Consider the following 18509-nt stretch of genomic DNA (forward strand, 5'->3'; position numbering starts at 1 on the left):
TTTTGATGGTCCTTCTCAAAATAGTCTCCCATAAATGCGATGCACTTGTCCCAGCGTTTCTGCCAGACTAAGAATAAATGCTGGAAACCATGTTTTGAGGGGTCCTTTAAAATCGCCTCCACAGCTTTCACCACTGCTTCTGACGATTGATGACTCCCACGAAGGCCTTTCTTCATGTTAGGGAATAGAAAAAAGTCAGATGGAGCTAAATCCGGACTACAGGGATGGTGAGGGATGCACTTCACAACAATTTTTGCAAGATATCCAGGAACAACATTGGCAGTATGTGGCCGTGCATTATCGTGGTTGAAGCATCCAGCCTGCTTCACGGAAATGTGGTCTTTTGCGCCTGGCATGGACTTGCAATGTTTTCAGGACATCTCTGTAGTACTGTCCAGTTACTGATGCGTGTGCAGGTACAACATGCTGATAAACCATTCCACGAATATCGAAGAATTAGATGACCATAACTTTCCCAGCAGAAGCAACCACTTTTGCTTTTTTAGGGGTTGGTGATGAAGGAGATTTCCATACTGAGCTTTGCTATTTGCTCTCAGGCTCAAAATGTTGTAGTCAAATTTCATCAGCAGGGATTACATTTGAAAGAAACTCCAGAGCTTCCTGTAACATCAACTTTAACTGCATGCAGACCTGCATGCGAATGTCCTTTTGTTTGGGAATCAACAATCTTGGAACTCATTGTGCACAAACACGTGTAATGTGTAATTTTTCTGTCACCAACATGTGGGTGGCACCCAATGAAATGTTCAGTATTTCAGAAAGTGATCTTAAGGCAATTCATTGATCTTCACTCACAATGACAGCAGCAGTGTTGATGTTTTCTTCTGTAAGAGCAGTAAGTGAAGCACTGGGTCCACGTTGTTGTTGTTGTGGTCTTCAGTCCTGAGACTGGTTTGATGCAGCTCTCCATGCTACTCTATCCTGTGCAAGCTTCTTCATCTCCCAGTACCTACTGCAACCTACATCCTTCTGAATCTGCTTAGTGTATGCATCTCTTGGTCTCCCCCTACGATTTTTACCCTCCACGCTGCCCTCCAATACTAAATTGGTGATCCCTTGATGCCTCAGAACATGTCCTACCAACCGATCCCTTCTTCTGGTCAAGTTGTGCCACAAACATCTCTTCTCCCCAATCCCATTCAGTACCTTCTCATTAGTTACGTGATCTACCCACCTTATCTTCAGCATTCTTCTGTAGCACCACATTTCGAAAGCTTCTATTCTCTTCTTGTCCACACTATTTATCGTCCATGTTTCACTTCCATACATGGCTACACTCCATACAAATACTTTCAGAAAAGACTTCCTGACACTTAAATCTATACTCGATGTTAACAAATTTCTCTTCTTCAGAAACGCTTTCCTTGCCATTGCCAGTCTACATTTTATATCCTTTCTACTTCGACCATCATCAGTTATTTTGCTCCCCAAATAGCAAAACTCCTTTACTACTTTAAGTGTCTCATTTCCTAATCTAATACCCTCAACATCACCCGACTTAATTCGACTACATTCCATTATCCTCGTTTTGCTTTAGTTGATGTTCATCTTATACCCCCCTTTCAAGACACTGTCCTTTCCGTTCAACTGCTCTTCCAAGTCGTTTGCTGTCTCTGACAGAATTACAATGTCATCGGCAAACCTCAAAGTTTTTATTTCTTCTCCATGGATTTTAATACCTACTCCGAATTTTTCTTTTGTTTCCTTTACTGCTTGCTCAATATACAGATTGAATAACATCGGGGAGAGGCTACAACCCTGTCTCACTCCTTTCCCAACCACTGCTTCCCTTTCATGTCCCTCGACTCTTATAACTGCCATCTGGTTTCTGTACAAATTGTAAATAGCCTTTCGCTCCCTGTATTTTACCCCTGCCACCTTTAGAATTTGAAAGAGAGTATTCCAGTCAACATTGTCAAAAGCTTTCTCTAAGTCTACAAATGCTAGAAACATAGATTTGCCTTTCCTTAATCTTTCTTCTAAGATAAGTCGTAAGGTCAGTATTGCCTCACGTGTTCCAGTATTCCTACGGAATCCAAACTGATCTTCCCCGAGGTCGGCTTCTACTAGTTTTTCCATTCGTCTGTAAAGAATTCGTGTTAGTATTTTGCAGCTGTGGCTTATTAAACTGATAGTTCGGTAATTCTCACATCTGTCAACATCTGCTTTCTTTGGGATTGGAATTATTATATTCTTCTTGAAGTCTGACGGTATTTCGCCTGTTTCATACATCTTGCTCACCAGATGGTAGAGTTTTGTCAGGACTGGCTCTCCCAAGGCCGTCAGTAGTTCCAATGGAATGTTGTCTACTCCCGGGGCCTTGTTTCGACTCAGGTCTTTCAGTGCTCTATCAAACTCTTCACGCAGTATAGTGTCTCCCATTTCATCTTCATCTACATCCTCTTCCATTTCCATAATATTGTCCTCATGTACATCGCCCTTGTATAAACCCTCTATATACCCCTTCCACCTTTCTGCTTTCCCTTCTTTGCTTAGAACTGGGTTTCCATCTGAGCTCTTGATGTTCATACAAGTGGGTCCACCTTCCTCTGAAATTGATTGTCTCCCTTCTTTAAACATTTTAAACCACCTCTGAGTTGTGCTGTAGGGAAGAACAGTCTCTCCATAGGCCTCCTGTAACATTGTATAAGCCTCAGCTGAAGATCTGTTGAGACAAAAGCAGAATTTCAAAGCCGCATATTGCTCCTCGCGTATTACCTCCACTGCAGTGGTAGGCGATACTGAACATCTCTGACCTTGTCTGCCTCTCACAGGCAGGAACCAGGAGTCCCAACAATGAAACTGCTATGGCGTGCTTGTCGCATTGTTGCACATTAATCTAACAGAATATCATAAGATTAAATTACGACCATAAAAAATTATGATCATTCTTGTTTTGAACAGCTCTCATAGTTTATAACCATCTTGAGACTGCTGCAAGACATGTCCAATATGCTGTCCACCATTTTCTGCCACAAGTTTTCTGAAAACTGAGAAATGGCATGTTCCCCAGCAGATCAAAAACATCCCAGAGGTCACAATCAGAAATGTGTAGCACAATCTGTGCCTTCAATTCGGCTGTGTTCAAAAATGTAGCACTGAACACAGCATCTTTCAGATAACACCACACAGACTGATATCAAGTGATCTGAACGAGCAAGCTGAAGTGAAATGATGGCTGATAATTCTAGCATTTCTGAAATGCTTCTGCAGTAGCCTCTTCACTGGCTGCGCGATGTGTGAAGGATCACCATCTCACATAAAAATGACCCCGCCTATTCTTCCCCACTGTCAGAAGGTTGGAATGACATTTGTGCCCAAATGACTCTCATACTGTTTCCCAGTTATGGTGCAGGAAAGAGTACCTTCTGCTCTAAAAAGTACAGCCCTACAATGAACAAGCCATCACTCTCACAATACAATCAGCTTCAAAGAATGAAGTGGTATATGTTGATGTGCATGCAAATATTCTATTGCCCATATTCTGAAATTCTGCATATTGACATGTCCTTCGAGGCAGAAATGGGCACTGTCTGTCCACGGAGCATTCCACGGCCATTCACTGTCCACTTCCATGTGACCATGAAATTCTAGAGCAAATGTCTGTCTGATTGGCAAGTCAGCATTCAGCAATTCCTGAACATAGGTAATATCCTCAGACTTCAAGAAGAATATAATAATTCCAATCCCGAAGAAAGCAGGTGTTGACAGAAGTGAAAATTACTGTACTATCAGTTTAATACACCACGGCTGCAAAACACTAACATGAATTGTTTACACACGAATGGAAAAACTGGTAGAAGCCAACCTTGAGGAAGATCAGTTTGGATTCCGTAAAAAAGTTGGAACAAGTGAGGCTACAACTTATCTTAGAAAATAGATTAAGAAAAGGCAAACCTACGTTTCTAGCATTTGTAGACTTAGAGAAAACTTTTCACAATGTTGACTGGAATACTCTCTTTCAAATTCTGAAGGTGGCCGGGGTAAAATACAGGGAGCGAAAGGCTATTTACAATTTGTACAGATAGCAGATGGCCGTTATAAGAGTCGAGGGGCATGAAAGGGAAGCAGAGGTTGGGAAGGGAGTGAGACAGGGTTATAGCCTCTCCCTGATGTTATTCAATCTGTATATTGAGCAACCAGTAAAGGAAACAAAAAAATTCGGAGTAGGAACTAAAATCCATGGAGAAGAAATAAAAACTTTGAGATTTGTCAACAACATAGTAATTCGGTCAGAGAGAGCAAAGGACCTGGAAGAGCAGCTGAACGGAATGGACAGTGTCTTGAAAGATGAACCTCAACAAAAGCAAAATGAGGATAATGGGATGTAGTCAAATTAAGTCGGGTGATGCTGAGGGAATTAGATTAGGAAATGAGACTCTTAAAATAGTAAAGGAGTTTTGCTATTTGGGGAGCAAAATAACTGATGATGGTCGAAGTAGAGAGGATATAAAATGTAGACTGTCAATGGCAAGGAAAGCGTTTCTGAAGAACAGAAATTTGTTAACATCGAGTATAGATTCAAGTGTCAGGAAGTCGTTTCTGAATGTATTTGTATGGAGTGTAGCCATGTATGGAAGTGAAACGTGGACGATAAATAGTTTGGACAAGAAGAGAATAGAAGCTTTCAAAATGTGGTGCTACAGAAGAATGCTGAAGATTAGATGGATAGATCACATAACTAATGAGGAGGCATTGAGAAGCATTAGGGAGGAGTTTGTGGCACACCTTGACTAGGAGAAGGGATCGGTTGGTAGGACATGTTCTGAGGCATGAAGGGATCACCAATTTAGTATTGGAGGGCAACGTGGAGGGTAAAAATCATAGAGGGAGACCACGAGATGAATACACTAAACAGATTCAGAACAATGAAGGGTGCAGTAGGTACTGGGAGATGAAGAAGCTTGCACAGGATAGAGTAGCATGGAGAGCTGCATCAAACCAGTCTCTGGACTGAAGACCACAACAACAAGAAGTAGTTTTACATGTACAGCAATGCAGAATGTTTCGTAGAATTTTATGCATGTGTTCACAGGTATGTCCAAAGTTTGGGTAATTCTCCATGCACTTCAAGTTTGCACACCACCGCTCAACCCCTCCTGCAATGCTATGGCCATAGGTTTGACAGACGTTGGATCAACTGCTTTCCTTTCTACATCTACATCTATAATCTGCAAGTCACAATGAGGTGCATGTCAAAAACTCGTCCATCTGGTGAGCAAGATACATCAGATGGGTGATATACCCTCAGACTTCAAGAAGAATATAATAACTCCAATTTCAAAGAAAGCAGGTGCTGATAGGTGTGAAAATTACTGAACTATCAGTTTACTAAGTCACGGTTACAAAATACTAAAACAAATCCTTTGCAGGAGAATGGAAAAAAGCAGTAGAAGCCGACCTCAGGGAATATCAGTTTGGATTCCGTAGAAATGTTTGAACACATGAGGCAATACTGACCCTATGACTTATCTTGGAAGATACGTTAAGGAAAGGCAAACTTACATTTATAACATTTGTAGACTTGGAGAAAGCTTTAGACAATGTTGACTGGAAAGCTCTCTCTCAAATTCTGAAGGAGGTCGGGGTAAAGAACAGGGAGTGAAAGGCTATTTACAATTTTTACAGAAACGAGATGGCAGTTAGAAGAGTCGGAGGCACAAAAGGGAAGCAGTGGTAGAGAAGGGAGTGAGACATGGTTGTAGCCTATCCCCAATGTCATTCAATGTATTTCTGAGCTAACAGTAAAGGAAACAAAGGAAAAATTTTGGAGTAGGAATTAAAGTCCAGGGAGAAGATAGGAATTGTAATTATGTCAGAAACACCAAAGGACTTGGAAGAGCAGCTGAACGGAATGGACAGTGTCTTGAAAGCAGTAAATAAGATGAACATCAACAAAAGCAAAATGAGGATAATGGAATGTAGCTGAATTAAATCAGGTGATGCCGAGTGAATTAGATTAGGAAATGAGATGCTTAAAGTAGTAGATGAGTTTTGGTATTTGGGGAGAAAAATAACTGATGATGGGTAAATAGAGAGGATATCAAATGTAGACTGGCAATGGTCAGTAAAGCGTTTCTGAAGAAGAAAAGTTTGTTAACATCGAGTATTGATTTAAGTGTCAGGAAGTACTTTCTGAAAGTATCTGTATGGAGCATAGCCATGGCTGGAAGTTAAACATGGACGATAAACAGTTAATACAAGAATATAATAGAAGCCTTTGAAATATAGTGCTACAGGAGAATGCTAAAGGTTACATGGGTAGATCTTGTAAGTTCTGCAGAGATACTGCCTAGAATTGAGGAGGCAAGAAATTCATGGCACAGCCTCACTAGAAGAAGAGATTGGTTGACAAAACACATTCTGAAACATCAAGGGATCACCAATTTAGTACTGGAGGGAAGAGTGTGTGTGTGTGTGTGTGTGTGTGTGTGTGTGTGTGTGTGTATGTGCAGGGGAGGGGGGTGGGGGGTGGGGGTAAAATCATAGAGGAAAACCAAGAGATGAATGCAGTAGGCAGATTCAAAAGGATGTAGGTTGCAGCAGTTACTCAGAGATGAAAAGGTTCGCACAAGATATAGTAGCAAGGAGAGCTGCATCAAACCAGTCTTCGGACTGGGCCACAACAACAAAAACAACAACAATAATTGTAATTGAGAATGTCACAGTGTACCTTGAATTCACTCACATTATAAAAGACAAATACCACTAAGCACTAAATGCAGTGACAAGAAAGTGTTAGAATCCCAAATCTAGGTTTCTGCTACATATTTGGTTATGACAATGACAACACAGGTTGTATGAACTTTATATGTGACTGTGGTTTTGTCAGTATAAATATTTAACACACTAGAAAATGTTCAGAACTGAATTGAAACCAGATGTGTAAATAAAACTACAATATAATTGACAAATAGTGTGCAAATAAATGTGCAATCGACTGTGGAAGAACTCCAACATTTCAGCTGGTGACAGCTCGACTGCTCCCTTGCAAGTAAAGCAAGGAGTTATAGTACAAGGAGTAGCAAAAGACTGGAGGCAATGGAAAAAAATAATGGCTTATAAACAAAACTAAGCTGGTAGGTATTTTTTACAGTATACCTTTTTCCTGGGTACCCTTCTGAATATTTATTGTTGAGGCACGAACCGAGTGCTTCGAGTGCTGCCCGGCTGCAGAAGTTCTGCAATCAGAAACAAAGTGTACGACTTTTCAGCTGAATGCTTACTGTGGATCTGACTGTGAATAAATACATAAACATCGCACTGACGATAGATTTATTGAAACTAAGGATATTTCTGCAAAGATACATTTCCAGACAGAATTTAGTTTGAGAATAAAAAACTGAGAGATGTCGTGCAGTGGTAAGACATGGGAGGATGGCAAAAAAACTGAGAGATGTCGTGCAGTGGTAAGACATGGGAGGATGGCAATTCGAGTCCTCATTTGCCAAAGCTGACTTAGGTTTTCTGTGGTTTCCTAAATCGCTTAAGGTAAATGCTGGGACACTTTCTTTATATATCAATGCAGCTAATTTTCTACTCTGTCCTTACTCAATCACAGCTTATGCTCTGTCCATAATGACTCTGTTATCAACATTTTAAATGTGATACCCAGTCACTAAGTTTGTAACAGAGCAAGTGAGATCCACACACTTGTTCCCATGCCACTCTTGACAGTAATCATATTTTTTTTCTTTATGTGATCTCATGATGAATGACACATATATCACTATTCACCAAATTAGCTACTTTATTATTCGAGCAGAGTGAAAGGAAGCATACTTAATCCAATAATTTAACATGCTATAAATAACCCTCATACCACATTATTGCAAATATAGAATTATGACTGCACCATATGTGTAAAGGAATTTATCATGCATAAAGGAATTTATTAACTTTCCAAGAAAAAAAAATTGGAGTAGGAATTTAAAACCATGGAGAAGAAATAAAAACGTTGAGGTTCACCAATGACACTATAATTCAGTCAGAGACAGCAAAGGACTTGGCAGAGCAGTTGAATGGAATGGACAGTGTCTTGAAACAAGGATAATGGGAATGTAGTCGAATTAAATCATGTAATGCTGAGGGAATTAGATTAGGAAATGAGACACTTAAAGTAGTAAAGGAGTTTTGCTATTTGGGGAGCAAAATAACTGATGATGGTCGAAGTAGAGAGGATATAAAATGTAGACTGGCAATGGCAAGAAAAGCATTTCTGAAGTACAGAAATTTGTTAACATCGAGTATAGATTTAAGTGTCAGGAAGTCATTTCTAAAAGTATTTGTATGGAGTGTAGCCATGTATGGAAGTGAAACATGCACGATAAATAGTTTAGACAAGAAGAGAATAGAAGCTTTCAAAATGTGGTACTAGAAAAGGGTGCTGAAGATTAGATGGGTAGATAACATAACAAATGAGGAGGTATTGAATAGAATTGGAGAGAAGAGAAATTTGTGGCACAACTTGACTAGAAGAAGGGATCGGTTGGTAGGGCATATTCTGAGGCATCAAGGGATCACCAATTTAATATTGGAGGGCAACGTGGAGGGTAAAAATCGTAGAGGGAGACCAAGAGATGAATACACTAAGCAGATTCAGAAAGATGTAGGTTGCAGTAGGTACTGGGAGATGAAGAAGCTTGCACAGGATAGAGTAGCATGGAGAGCTGCATCAAACCAGTCTCTGGACTGAAGATCACAACATTGTTACAGATATACTGTATCCAACCAGGGACACTGGAGCGACTGTTTTCACTTCAAGTTAATTACTCAGTGGTTTAAAATACACTTTTCTCAGACGAAAATACACTTTTTCCCATGTGAAAGTACGTTTTTTCCATGTTAAGTCACAATATACTTACACTGAAAAACTTATCAATCCTTTGCATGGCGAACATTTTATGCACCGGTGTAGAACTTCCTGACTCTCTTGGAAATAAAAACCAGAAAGAAACATATGTTGGAAAGATCCTTGATGTACACCAACATGCACATTTTTGTATTGTGAAAGTATAAACACCAATTCCATCAAATACAGCACTTTACTTCCAAAGAACTGAAAATGAGATTGCACTCCCTAGTGTGTATATATCAGGCAACCATAGCTCATGTCATGTGATCTCGCAAGCCAATGACAGCAGACATTCTGAGCATAGGACATGATGTAATCAGCCAACAACAACATCAACATCACTGTTAAGTAGTGCAATCAAACAAACAGAAATAGTTAGTGGTTTGAATTACTATATATACAGTACAGCTACAAGAAAAGCTAAGCTTTCACACATAATATTGGTTGTAATTTTTTCCATAGACAAGCTATTTACCTCTGAAACTGGTCAAGAACTGACTTCACACTTTTTTTATGGATAATTATACATTCTGACATTGTTATTGCATAATCTGTAATCTAACTAAAATAAATATGAAAAACTAATCCTGAAGCTTGGTCTTTGTTTTTGTGTGTTACTGCTTAAGATATATCAAACACAAATGTCCACTAAACCTTTAAATAATGGCACAAACAGCTGGTCTTCTGGGCCAGAAATTTTTTAAGTGGCGGGTCCTCAAAGTATTAAGTTTTGAATGAAAGTCGAATACTCTATGATTTAGAGATGTAACATAATTCACCTTGCGTAAAAGGAAATTTACTTTGAAGTAACGCTTCTCAAGCCACCATTCACAGTATCTTCCTGTGAACTGTTAGAAATGTAAGAGTTCGTGGCATTACAATCAATGAAGGCAATTTCTTGCTACGAAGTATTGCACAGTCTTCATCCAAAAGCGTTTGACACATTTTGCCTTCAGCACAAGCTTGTGCATGCACAGTGTTCTTTTTTTACTGTAAATGGCCTATTTTCTTATTTTGGTGTTATTTTCTCGTTTATGTTTTATTGTTGCAGTATTATTCTTCAGTAGTGGACTTAAATTTTTTGTTAGAGTATCAGTTCTTACCAGTCAGAATTACACACATTTAACTGAAATCTAAAGAATGAAATAATTTTTTTTTTTTTTTTTTTTTTTTTTTTTTTTTTTTTTTTTTTTTTTTTTTTTTTAATTGCAGGATGTATACACCCCGTCAGTTCAGGAGATATCAGGATTTGCCGATGTCCTTGTAATTCTGTTGGAGGAACCAAAGGATTTGAATGATAAAATGAACAGAATGCACACTGTCTTGGAGAGAGGTTATAAGATAAACATCAACAAAAGTAGAAACAAGGGAAATGGAATCTTACCGTATAGCAGAGATGCTGAGCAGTTTGTATGGTGAAAAGCAGCTATGCTTTTCTAATACTGTTACATTCCATGCTGGATTCTCCATTGTTTGTTATGGAGTCTTGTTGCATTAAATCTGGTGATACTAATCGGGCAGCAAAATAACTTGAGTTGGAAAAAATACAGGGGACATAAAATGCAGATTGGCAAAAACAAGAAAAAATTTCCTGCAAAAGAGCAATTTGGTAACACTGAATACAATTTTAACTGTTAATAAGTCTTCTGGTAAGGTATTTGTTGGGGTCTGTAGCCTTTTTCAGAAGTGAAACGTCAATGGTAAACAATTCAGTCACAAAGACAATAGATAAAGCATTGCAAAGAGGGATTTTACCAACTCCCTTCACAATGCTCAACTGTCCCTGTCCGTCGGTATGTCAGATCCGCCAGGTATTGGCTTAGCTGTCATGTTCCTTGACTTTCCACTTCACAATCACATCACCAATAGTAGCCTTGGGCAGCTTTAAAAAGACTGAAATGTCCCTGACACATCTGTTACTCAGCTGACATCCGACGACTAGTCCACGTTTGAAGCAACTGAGCTCCCTTGGCCGACTCATTCTGCTGTTTTGCTACTGATAACATAATACTTTCCACCTTCTTTTATAGTGGTGGGTCCATCTCTCATGACATCTAGTGGTCAGTTCCACATTAAATACAAGTGTGTGGATACTTTTGATCAGACAGCACGTATGATTTACTGATGGCCTTATAGTTGTGATTAGTGTCATTTCCCTTTAAGTGCCCAGATTCTGAGATTTGGCAAACGTGAATTACAATGGCTTACAGCTAAGGAAAGATTGTTTTTAGTATGTATTAAGTGTGATCAAAAACTAATGGGGATTTTTGTTTTTCTTAAAGAATCTTTATTTATTCATTTACATCAACTTTGCCCCCTTCAAAGCAATCCCCACCATATACAATACAATTGTGCAAGTGCTTTTTCCAATCTTGGAGGCCCTTCTGGAACTTACTTTTCATTATGGTGTTGAGCTCCTTCAGCAAGTCGGTTTTCATTTCCTCAGTTGTGGCAAAGACACCCTTTCACAGTTCTCTTTAGTTTTGGGAATAGAAAGAAGTTGCAGAGAGCCATGGCCAGTGAATGTGGTGGCTGAGGCAGCATTAACTTTTAACTTTTGGCCAAAACAATTACTAACAAGCTTTGAGGTGTGAGAGGAAGCATTATTGTGATCAATTTCCAAGAGCAATTTTGCCAACATCCTGGCTGTTTTCTTCGGATGGCTTCACGCAAATGGCATATAACATCCAGTTAGTTTTCATTACTGACCATATGACCAGAGCTCATGAAGCACTATCCCATTGCAATCGATGCAAACAGTGAGTAGAACCTCTGCATGTAACTGAACTTGTCGAATATTTTTCCATCTTGGCTCTTCAGGCTACTTCCACTGGGACAACTGGGCCTCAGTTTCAATGTCATATCCTTATACCCACATTTCTTCACCTCTTATAACGTTCTTTATAAGTTCTGCTTTGTTGTCGACTTTTGTTCAGTAATTCCAGAGTGATGTCTATACGGTGTCAATCTCGTTGACATTCAAAAACTTCAGAACAAACTTTGCGGCTACACATTTCACTACTAAAACACCTGAAAAAGTGCCTGAAAATGAGCCAAAGGATACACCGATATCATCAGCAACCCCTCTGACAGTGTTTAGGCAATTTTCCAGAAACACGTTCTTTGCTTCTACATCTACAACTACATCTACACTCTGCAAATCAACATGAGGGACATGGCAGAGGATACGTCCCATTGTACCAATTAGTAGTGTTTTTTCCTGCTCCATTCACGTATGGAGCATGGGAAGAACGACGGAATTCCTCTATGCATGCAGTAATTATTCTAATCTTTCTTCAGAACCCCTATGTGAGTGATATGTGGGGGAGGGAGTTTAAGTATACCCCTAAAGCAATCATTTAAAGTCTGCAGCTCGTGGTCTTTCGGTAGCGTTCTCGCTTCCAGAGCACAGGCTCCTGGGTTCGATTCCCGGCGGGTCAGGGATTTTTCACCTGCCTCGAGATGACTGGGCATTGTTGTGTCATCTTCATCATCATCATTCATCCCCATTACAGTCGGAGGAAGGCAACAACAAACCACCTCCACTAGGACCTGGTGGTACGGGTCTCCCGCATCATCCCCTATGCTCTGTCAAGGAGTATGGGACTTCATCATCATCATCACTACCATCATCATCAATCATTTAAAGCCAGTTCTTGAAACTTTGTTAATAGACTCATGAGATAATTTACGTCTGTCTTCAAGAGTATGCCGGTTCAGTTCCTTCAGTATCTCTGTGACACTCTTCCACAGATTAAACAGACCTTTACCATTTCTGCTGCCTTTCACTGTATACGTTCAATACCCCTTGTTAGTCCTATCTGGTTTGGTTGCCACACACTTGAGCAACATTATAGAACCAGTCACACGAGTAATTTGTAAACAATTTCATTTGTAGACTGATTGCACTTCCCCAGTATTTTACCAATAAACCAAAGTCTTACCCACGACTGAACCTATGTGATCATTCCAGTACGTATGCCTACAGAATGCTACACCAAAGTGTTTTTATGAGTTGATACTATTTTTTTCGTTTTGTAAAGTGCACAATTTTACATTTCTCAACATTTAGAGCAAGTTATCAATGTTTGCACCACTGTGAAATCTTACAAAGATCTGACTGAATATTTATGCAGCTTCTCTCAGACAGTACTTCATTATAAATAACTGAATCATATGCAAAATGCCTGAGTTTACTATTGATATTGCCTGCAACACCATTAATGTACAACATGAACAGCAAGGGCCCCAATACCCTTCCCTGGGGCACGTCCAAAGTTACTTCTACATCTGACGACGACTCTCCATCTGTGATAACTGTGGCCTTCCTCCCAAAAAATCCTCAATCCAGTCACACATTTCACTTGATACTTTTCAGGTGCAGCATGGAGTAAAACGCTTTATGAAAATCAAGAAATACTGCATTACCTGGTTGCCTTGATCCAAACCTTTTAGTATGTCATGTGAGAAAAGTGCAAGTTGGGTTTCACACGATCAATGTTTTCGAAAACCATACTGGTTGCCATTGAGAAGGTCATTATGTTCAAGATATCTCATTATATCTGAGCTCAGAATATGTTCTAAGATTCTACAACAAATCAATGTCAAGAATATTGGACTGTAGTCTTGTAGATCACTTCTATTACCCTTCTTGTAGACGTGTGTGACCTGTGCTCTTTTCCAAGAACTGGGCATGGTTTTTTGTTCAAGGGATCTATGGAAATGGAAATGAGTGTTTGGCATCATTGGCTGGAAGGCCCCTTACGGGACAGGTCTGGCTGCCTTGGTGCAGGTCTTATTACATTTGACACCACATTGGGCGACCTTCATATCAGATGGGGATGAAATGATGATGAAGACAGCAGAAAACCCAGTCCCTGAGCAGAGAAAATATCCAGACCCAGCCGGAAATCGAACACAGGCCCGTAGGATGGCAATGTGTCACGCTGACCACTCAGCTATCGGGGTGGACATGGGATCTATGATAGATTATAGTTAGAAGAGGGGCTAACTCAACCTCAAAGTCAGTATAGAATCTGACCGGGATTCCATTGGGGCCTGGAGATTTGTTCAATTTTAACAATTTCAGTTGACACTAAATACTTACTTCATTCATCTTTTCAGTGGTATAAGGATTAAATTGGCACAATTCTCCTGGCTTTTCCTTTTCAAAGCAACATTTGAAAATGGGAGTTAAGTGTTTTAGCTTTTGCTTTGCTACGCTCAATTTCAGTTCTTGACTCACTCGCTAGGGATTGGTCACTAAATTTAGTGCTACTAACAGCCTTTACATATGACTAGAATTTCTTTGGGTTCTGCGAAAGGTCATTTGCCAGTATTCTGCTGTGGTAGTCATTGAAGGCTTCACACATTGCTCTCTTGACAGCTAAACATGTTTCATTCAGCTTCTCTCTATCTATAGCCCTACACTTTGTCTTACACCCACTATGCAGTAATCTCTGCCTCTTTAGAAGTTTCTTTACATGGAGGTTTCCTCCCATTATGAACTCTTCCACTGCGTACATATCTATCCAGTGCGTGGTCGACTACTCTGTACCTGGAGTCCCTCTATGTGCTCCTGACCTGCGCTGAAAGTTTCAAGTTCCTCATTGAGATATGACACTATTGATTTTATATAGTTTACTGAATACACATTGGTATCCAAAATTAAAGCAACAAACCGCTTTTCCCCATCATGTATCTAATTTGCGATATAATCATACAAACTGTCGACCAGGTGTCCATACGATCGTGCTCTACACGTTAAGATGGCATTCCAGTCAATGGACAACGATGCCAACGATGACGTCAGGGCACCTATCAAATGAGGTAGTGTTTGCCGGGTAACCCCATGTCGACAATCGTATATGGCTTTTGAATAACATCAATGCTAATTTGTTAGAACCTTTCCATTACATCATGAGTGGTGAAGCATGGTTTCATCTTTTCGGTCATGTACTGCTGTCAGAGGTGGTCGCACCCCATACTGAGCATATTAACCAGTTGTCAGAATGCGTACAAAACGAAGAACATTTTTGTCTATTGTTATGCTTGTTGTGGTTGTTTACATTCTGCATCTTTACAGTGTTTCTACTTTACTATCACCTGTTTATACTGTCTTGTGGCAAAATAAATGCAACCTTGCATAATTTCGATTTGTTGCTTTAATTTTGGATGGCAGTGTATACAGGGTGTCCCATTTATCTTGAACACCCTAAATAACTGTTTGTCCAGATCCAAATTACAAAATGTTTCAAGCAAATGTTCTTTAGACATCAGGGGGACATCAATCAGCATGATAGCCTTCATTGAAGCTGTCCAATCGCTACGAGCTTTGTCGTTCACCGATCCAGGATGTCGAAGTTGAGTAGTGGTTTCAGCTACCCAAACCACGTCCACTCATGTTGTGGTGGTTCGTTTCGGTGGTTTTCTGTTGGGGAGGTTTTCCAGTGAGCAACACTGAGTGTTTCTACTGCTGAAATTTAGCCGCCATGCGGTGCAGTTAACTATTTTTGGCCGAATACAATTTGAGTGCACCAGCGGACTTTTCTGTCTTGTGGCCGTTAGTGTTCCAGTTACCTGCCCCGGCCACTAACGTAATTTTGAGTAGTGTCCTTTCCTCACCTGTTGTCACTGTCCAACATGGTGTGTGATTTTGACAGCTAATACATAATCCATTGTGGATTATCACGTTTGTAACCTTTCCAGTTTGAGTTCTCATGTACTGATTGATGGGAAGCAAGTCATTGTGTCGGTCAGTCCACAGCTGTCCCCTGGTTGGGTTCCAACAGATAGTTGGGCTCACCACCTGTCTCTCCCAAGTGAACGAGGGCAGACCAACCTCCCTGGAGGCTACTGAGTGCCACCGGTGTTTAATTATCTGTTGTCCGCTACTTTAAATTTAAGGCTTATCGTTATATTTATTTTCTTAAAAATTTTATAAATTAATTTTTAAGTTTATCTTTCAAGCTTAAACACTGTGCCCTTCTGCCTTTAGAAGATTATGGTAATATATTTTAAAATTTTGAACCTTAATTGTGGCCTTCAGCCATTGGTATTGCACCTTGCATATGTATGTTCTATCTGCTTACCCTTAAGGCTTTCCATGTAGCAGTGATACATTTCTTTATTTATTTGATTTGCCTCTTTAATTGCATTTTAATCTTGTTCATTTTTACATTTCTTGTTGTTAAACATTCTGGCCTTGCCTTTAAAAGTCTATGGTAATATATTCTAAAATTTTCAAATTTAATTGTGGCCCTCGGTCATTTGTACTGTGCATGCATATGTTTGCTGGTTTTTTAAAAATTATTTTATTGCTATCTTAATTGGATTTTTATCTTGTTGATTTGTTAAGGTTTCTTGTTTGGAGGCCTTCAGCCATGAAAGAGCTGCTTTCGGTAAAGGTCTGGCTATGTGCCACTTTGGTTGTAAAGGTTATTAAATTACAATAAATGACAATTGGAAGGAGAAACTGACCTCAGCCTTGGCCGTTTTCACAATCCTATTACCTGTTCTGCCCAGTGGGTTTAGCGGGCGTATCATTCCACTGCTGCTGGTGGACAGCCGCAGATTACGCGTACCTGCTGTACCAATATCTGGGGGCTTTTCTGTGGTCATTACCACTGTGGTCCTCCCCTTGTTACCTGCAAAAGTAATTTACAGTAGTGTGGTAGTTCAGGATATATTAACTTTGAGGGTTTCCTCTTTCTTCCTGAAACTATGGTCATTTTTGTGGATTTCTGCAGCTTCCCTGAACAAGGAAGTGTCATATCATTTTCCACAGCAAGAGCTTGTGTGTTGGCTAATTTTATTCTGTGGTCAATCTCCACCACAGCCTATTTCTCTATCTGAGCCCACCTGCAATGCCACTTATGTTCTGTCATCCTGGTGCTGACTGATCATCGAGTCATTCCAACATACGAGGGGCATTTGAAAAGTCCGTGCAAAGTCCGAGAGATGGCACCACCGGCGTATATCGAGGTCATGTTTAGTTAGTAGCATCTTTGGAAAGAACACACACCAAGTTTCAGCCATATTGGTCTATTTATTTGTGTATGGCATTCGTGTGAATCGAGGAAGTTCAGTGATTGTCAAAAAATGTACGAAAAAGAATTTCGTGTTGTGATTAAACATTACTTTATGAAAGGCAAAACACCTCAGGAGACCAAAGAGAAGCTTGATAAAGATTACGGTGAATCTGCACCTTCGATTAGAACAGTTTATATGTGGTTTCAAAATTTTCGGAGTGGCCATATGGGCACAAGTGATGCTGAACATTTTGGACGCCCTGTGGAGGTTACGACTGCAGAAATCATTGATAAAATCCATGATATGGTGACAGATGACAGAAGAGTTATGGTGCGTGAGATTGGTAGTGCTGTGGGCATCTTGAATGAATGGGTACATAATATTTTGCATAAACATTTGGACATGAGAAAGCTATATCTGCAAGATGGGTTCTGCAATTGCTCACACTTGACCAAAAACGGAATCGTGTGAAGTGTTGTAAGGATGGTTTGCAGCTGTTCAGGAAGAATCCGCAGGACTTTAAGTGTCGTTTCATCACTGTGGATGAAACGTGGACACATTACTATACTCCTGAGACCAAATAACAATCTGAACAATGGGTTACCAAGGGAGATTCTGGACCAAAAAAAAAGAGGAAGACCATTTCTTTGGCTGGAGAGGTTATGGCGACTGTCTTTTGGGATTCGCAAGGGATAATCCTCTTCGACTAACTGGAAAAGGGTGAAACTATTACAGGTGCATATTATTCATCGTTATTGGACTGTCTGAAAACCGAGCTGCAAGAAAAATGCCAGCTATTGGACTGCAAAAAAAGTCCTTTTCCATCGCGACAATGCACGAGCACACACCTCAACAGTTGTGGTCACAAAAATTAATGGAAACAGGATTCCAAATCGTTTCACATCCCCCCTATTCTCCAGACTTGTCTCCCTCAGACTACTATTTGTTCCCTAATTTGAAGAAATGGCTGGCGGGACAAAGATTTTATTCAAACGAGGAGTGATTGCAGCAACTAATAGCTATTTGGAGACTTGGACAATTCCTATTATTCAGAAGGGATCAACAAATTAGAACAGCGTTGGATAATGGAAATGGAAATGTCATGTGGCTAGGGCCTCCCGTCCGGTAGACCGTTTGCCTGGTGCAGGTCTTTCGATTTGACGCCACTTCGGCGACCTGCGTGTCGATGGGGATGAAATGATGATGATTAGGACAACACAACACCCAGTCCCTGAGCGGAGAAAATTTCCGACCCAGCCGGGAATCGAACCCGGGCCCTTAGGATTGACAATCTGTCACGCTGACCACTCAGCTACCGGGGCGGACCTGTCTAAATGGAGACTACGTCGAAAAATAAAAATGGTTTACCCCAAACACTTAAGTAGTTTTTATTTTTCCAAGGACTTTTCAAACGCCTCTCGTAAACTTTTCCACATGTACACAGTATGCAGTACATTGCCAATCTTGCAAATGAGGCCATTTTTTCCTTTGCTGATCTGAGATACTCTTCGATGTTCTTTGGTGGTTTATAAATAGTCCTTATGCTGTGTTTGTGCAATGTGTGGCTGATTCTGACCATCACTCTGCGAATGTATGGCAGAAC

The 18509-nt window shown here is 40.1% G+C and overlaps 1 protein-coding gene across 1 annotated transcript in view; it reads right to left on the reverse strand.

Moving 5' to 3' along the window:
• Window positions 1-18509, reverse strand: part of LOC124719735 (serine hydroxymethyltransferase, mitochondrial-like) — a 183640-nt gene that overhangs the window by 141988 nt on the left and 23143 nt on the right. The window contains exon 3 of the mRNA XM_047244937.1: window positions 7123-7202. Coding sequence (XP_047100893.1) covers window positions 7123-7202 — 80 coding nt within the window. The remainder of the gene's footprint in view (window positions 1-7122; window positions 7203-18509) is intronic.

Source organism: Schistocerca piceifrons, chromosome 11 (assembly GCF_021461385.2).
Source record: "Schistocerca piceifrons isolate TAMUIC-IGC-003096 chromosome 11, iqSchPice1.1, whole genome shotgun sequence".
In the NCBI taxonomy this organism is placed as follows: Eukaryota; Metazoa; Arthropoda; class Insecta; order Orthoptera; family Acrididae; genus Schistocerca; species Schistocerca piceifrons.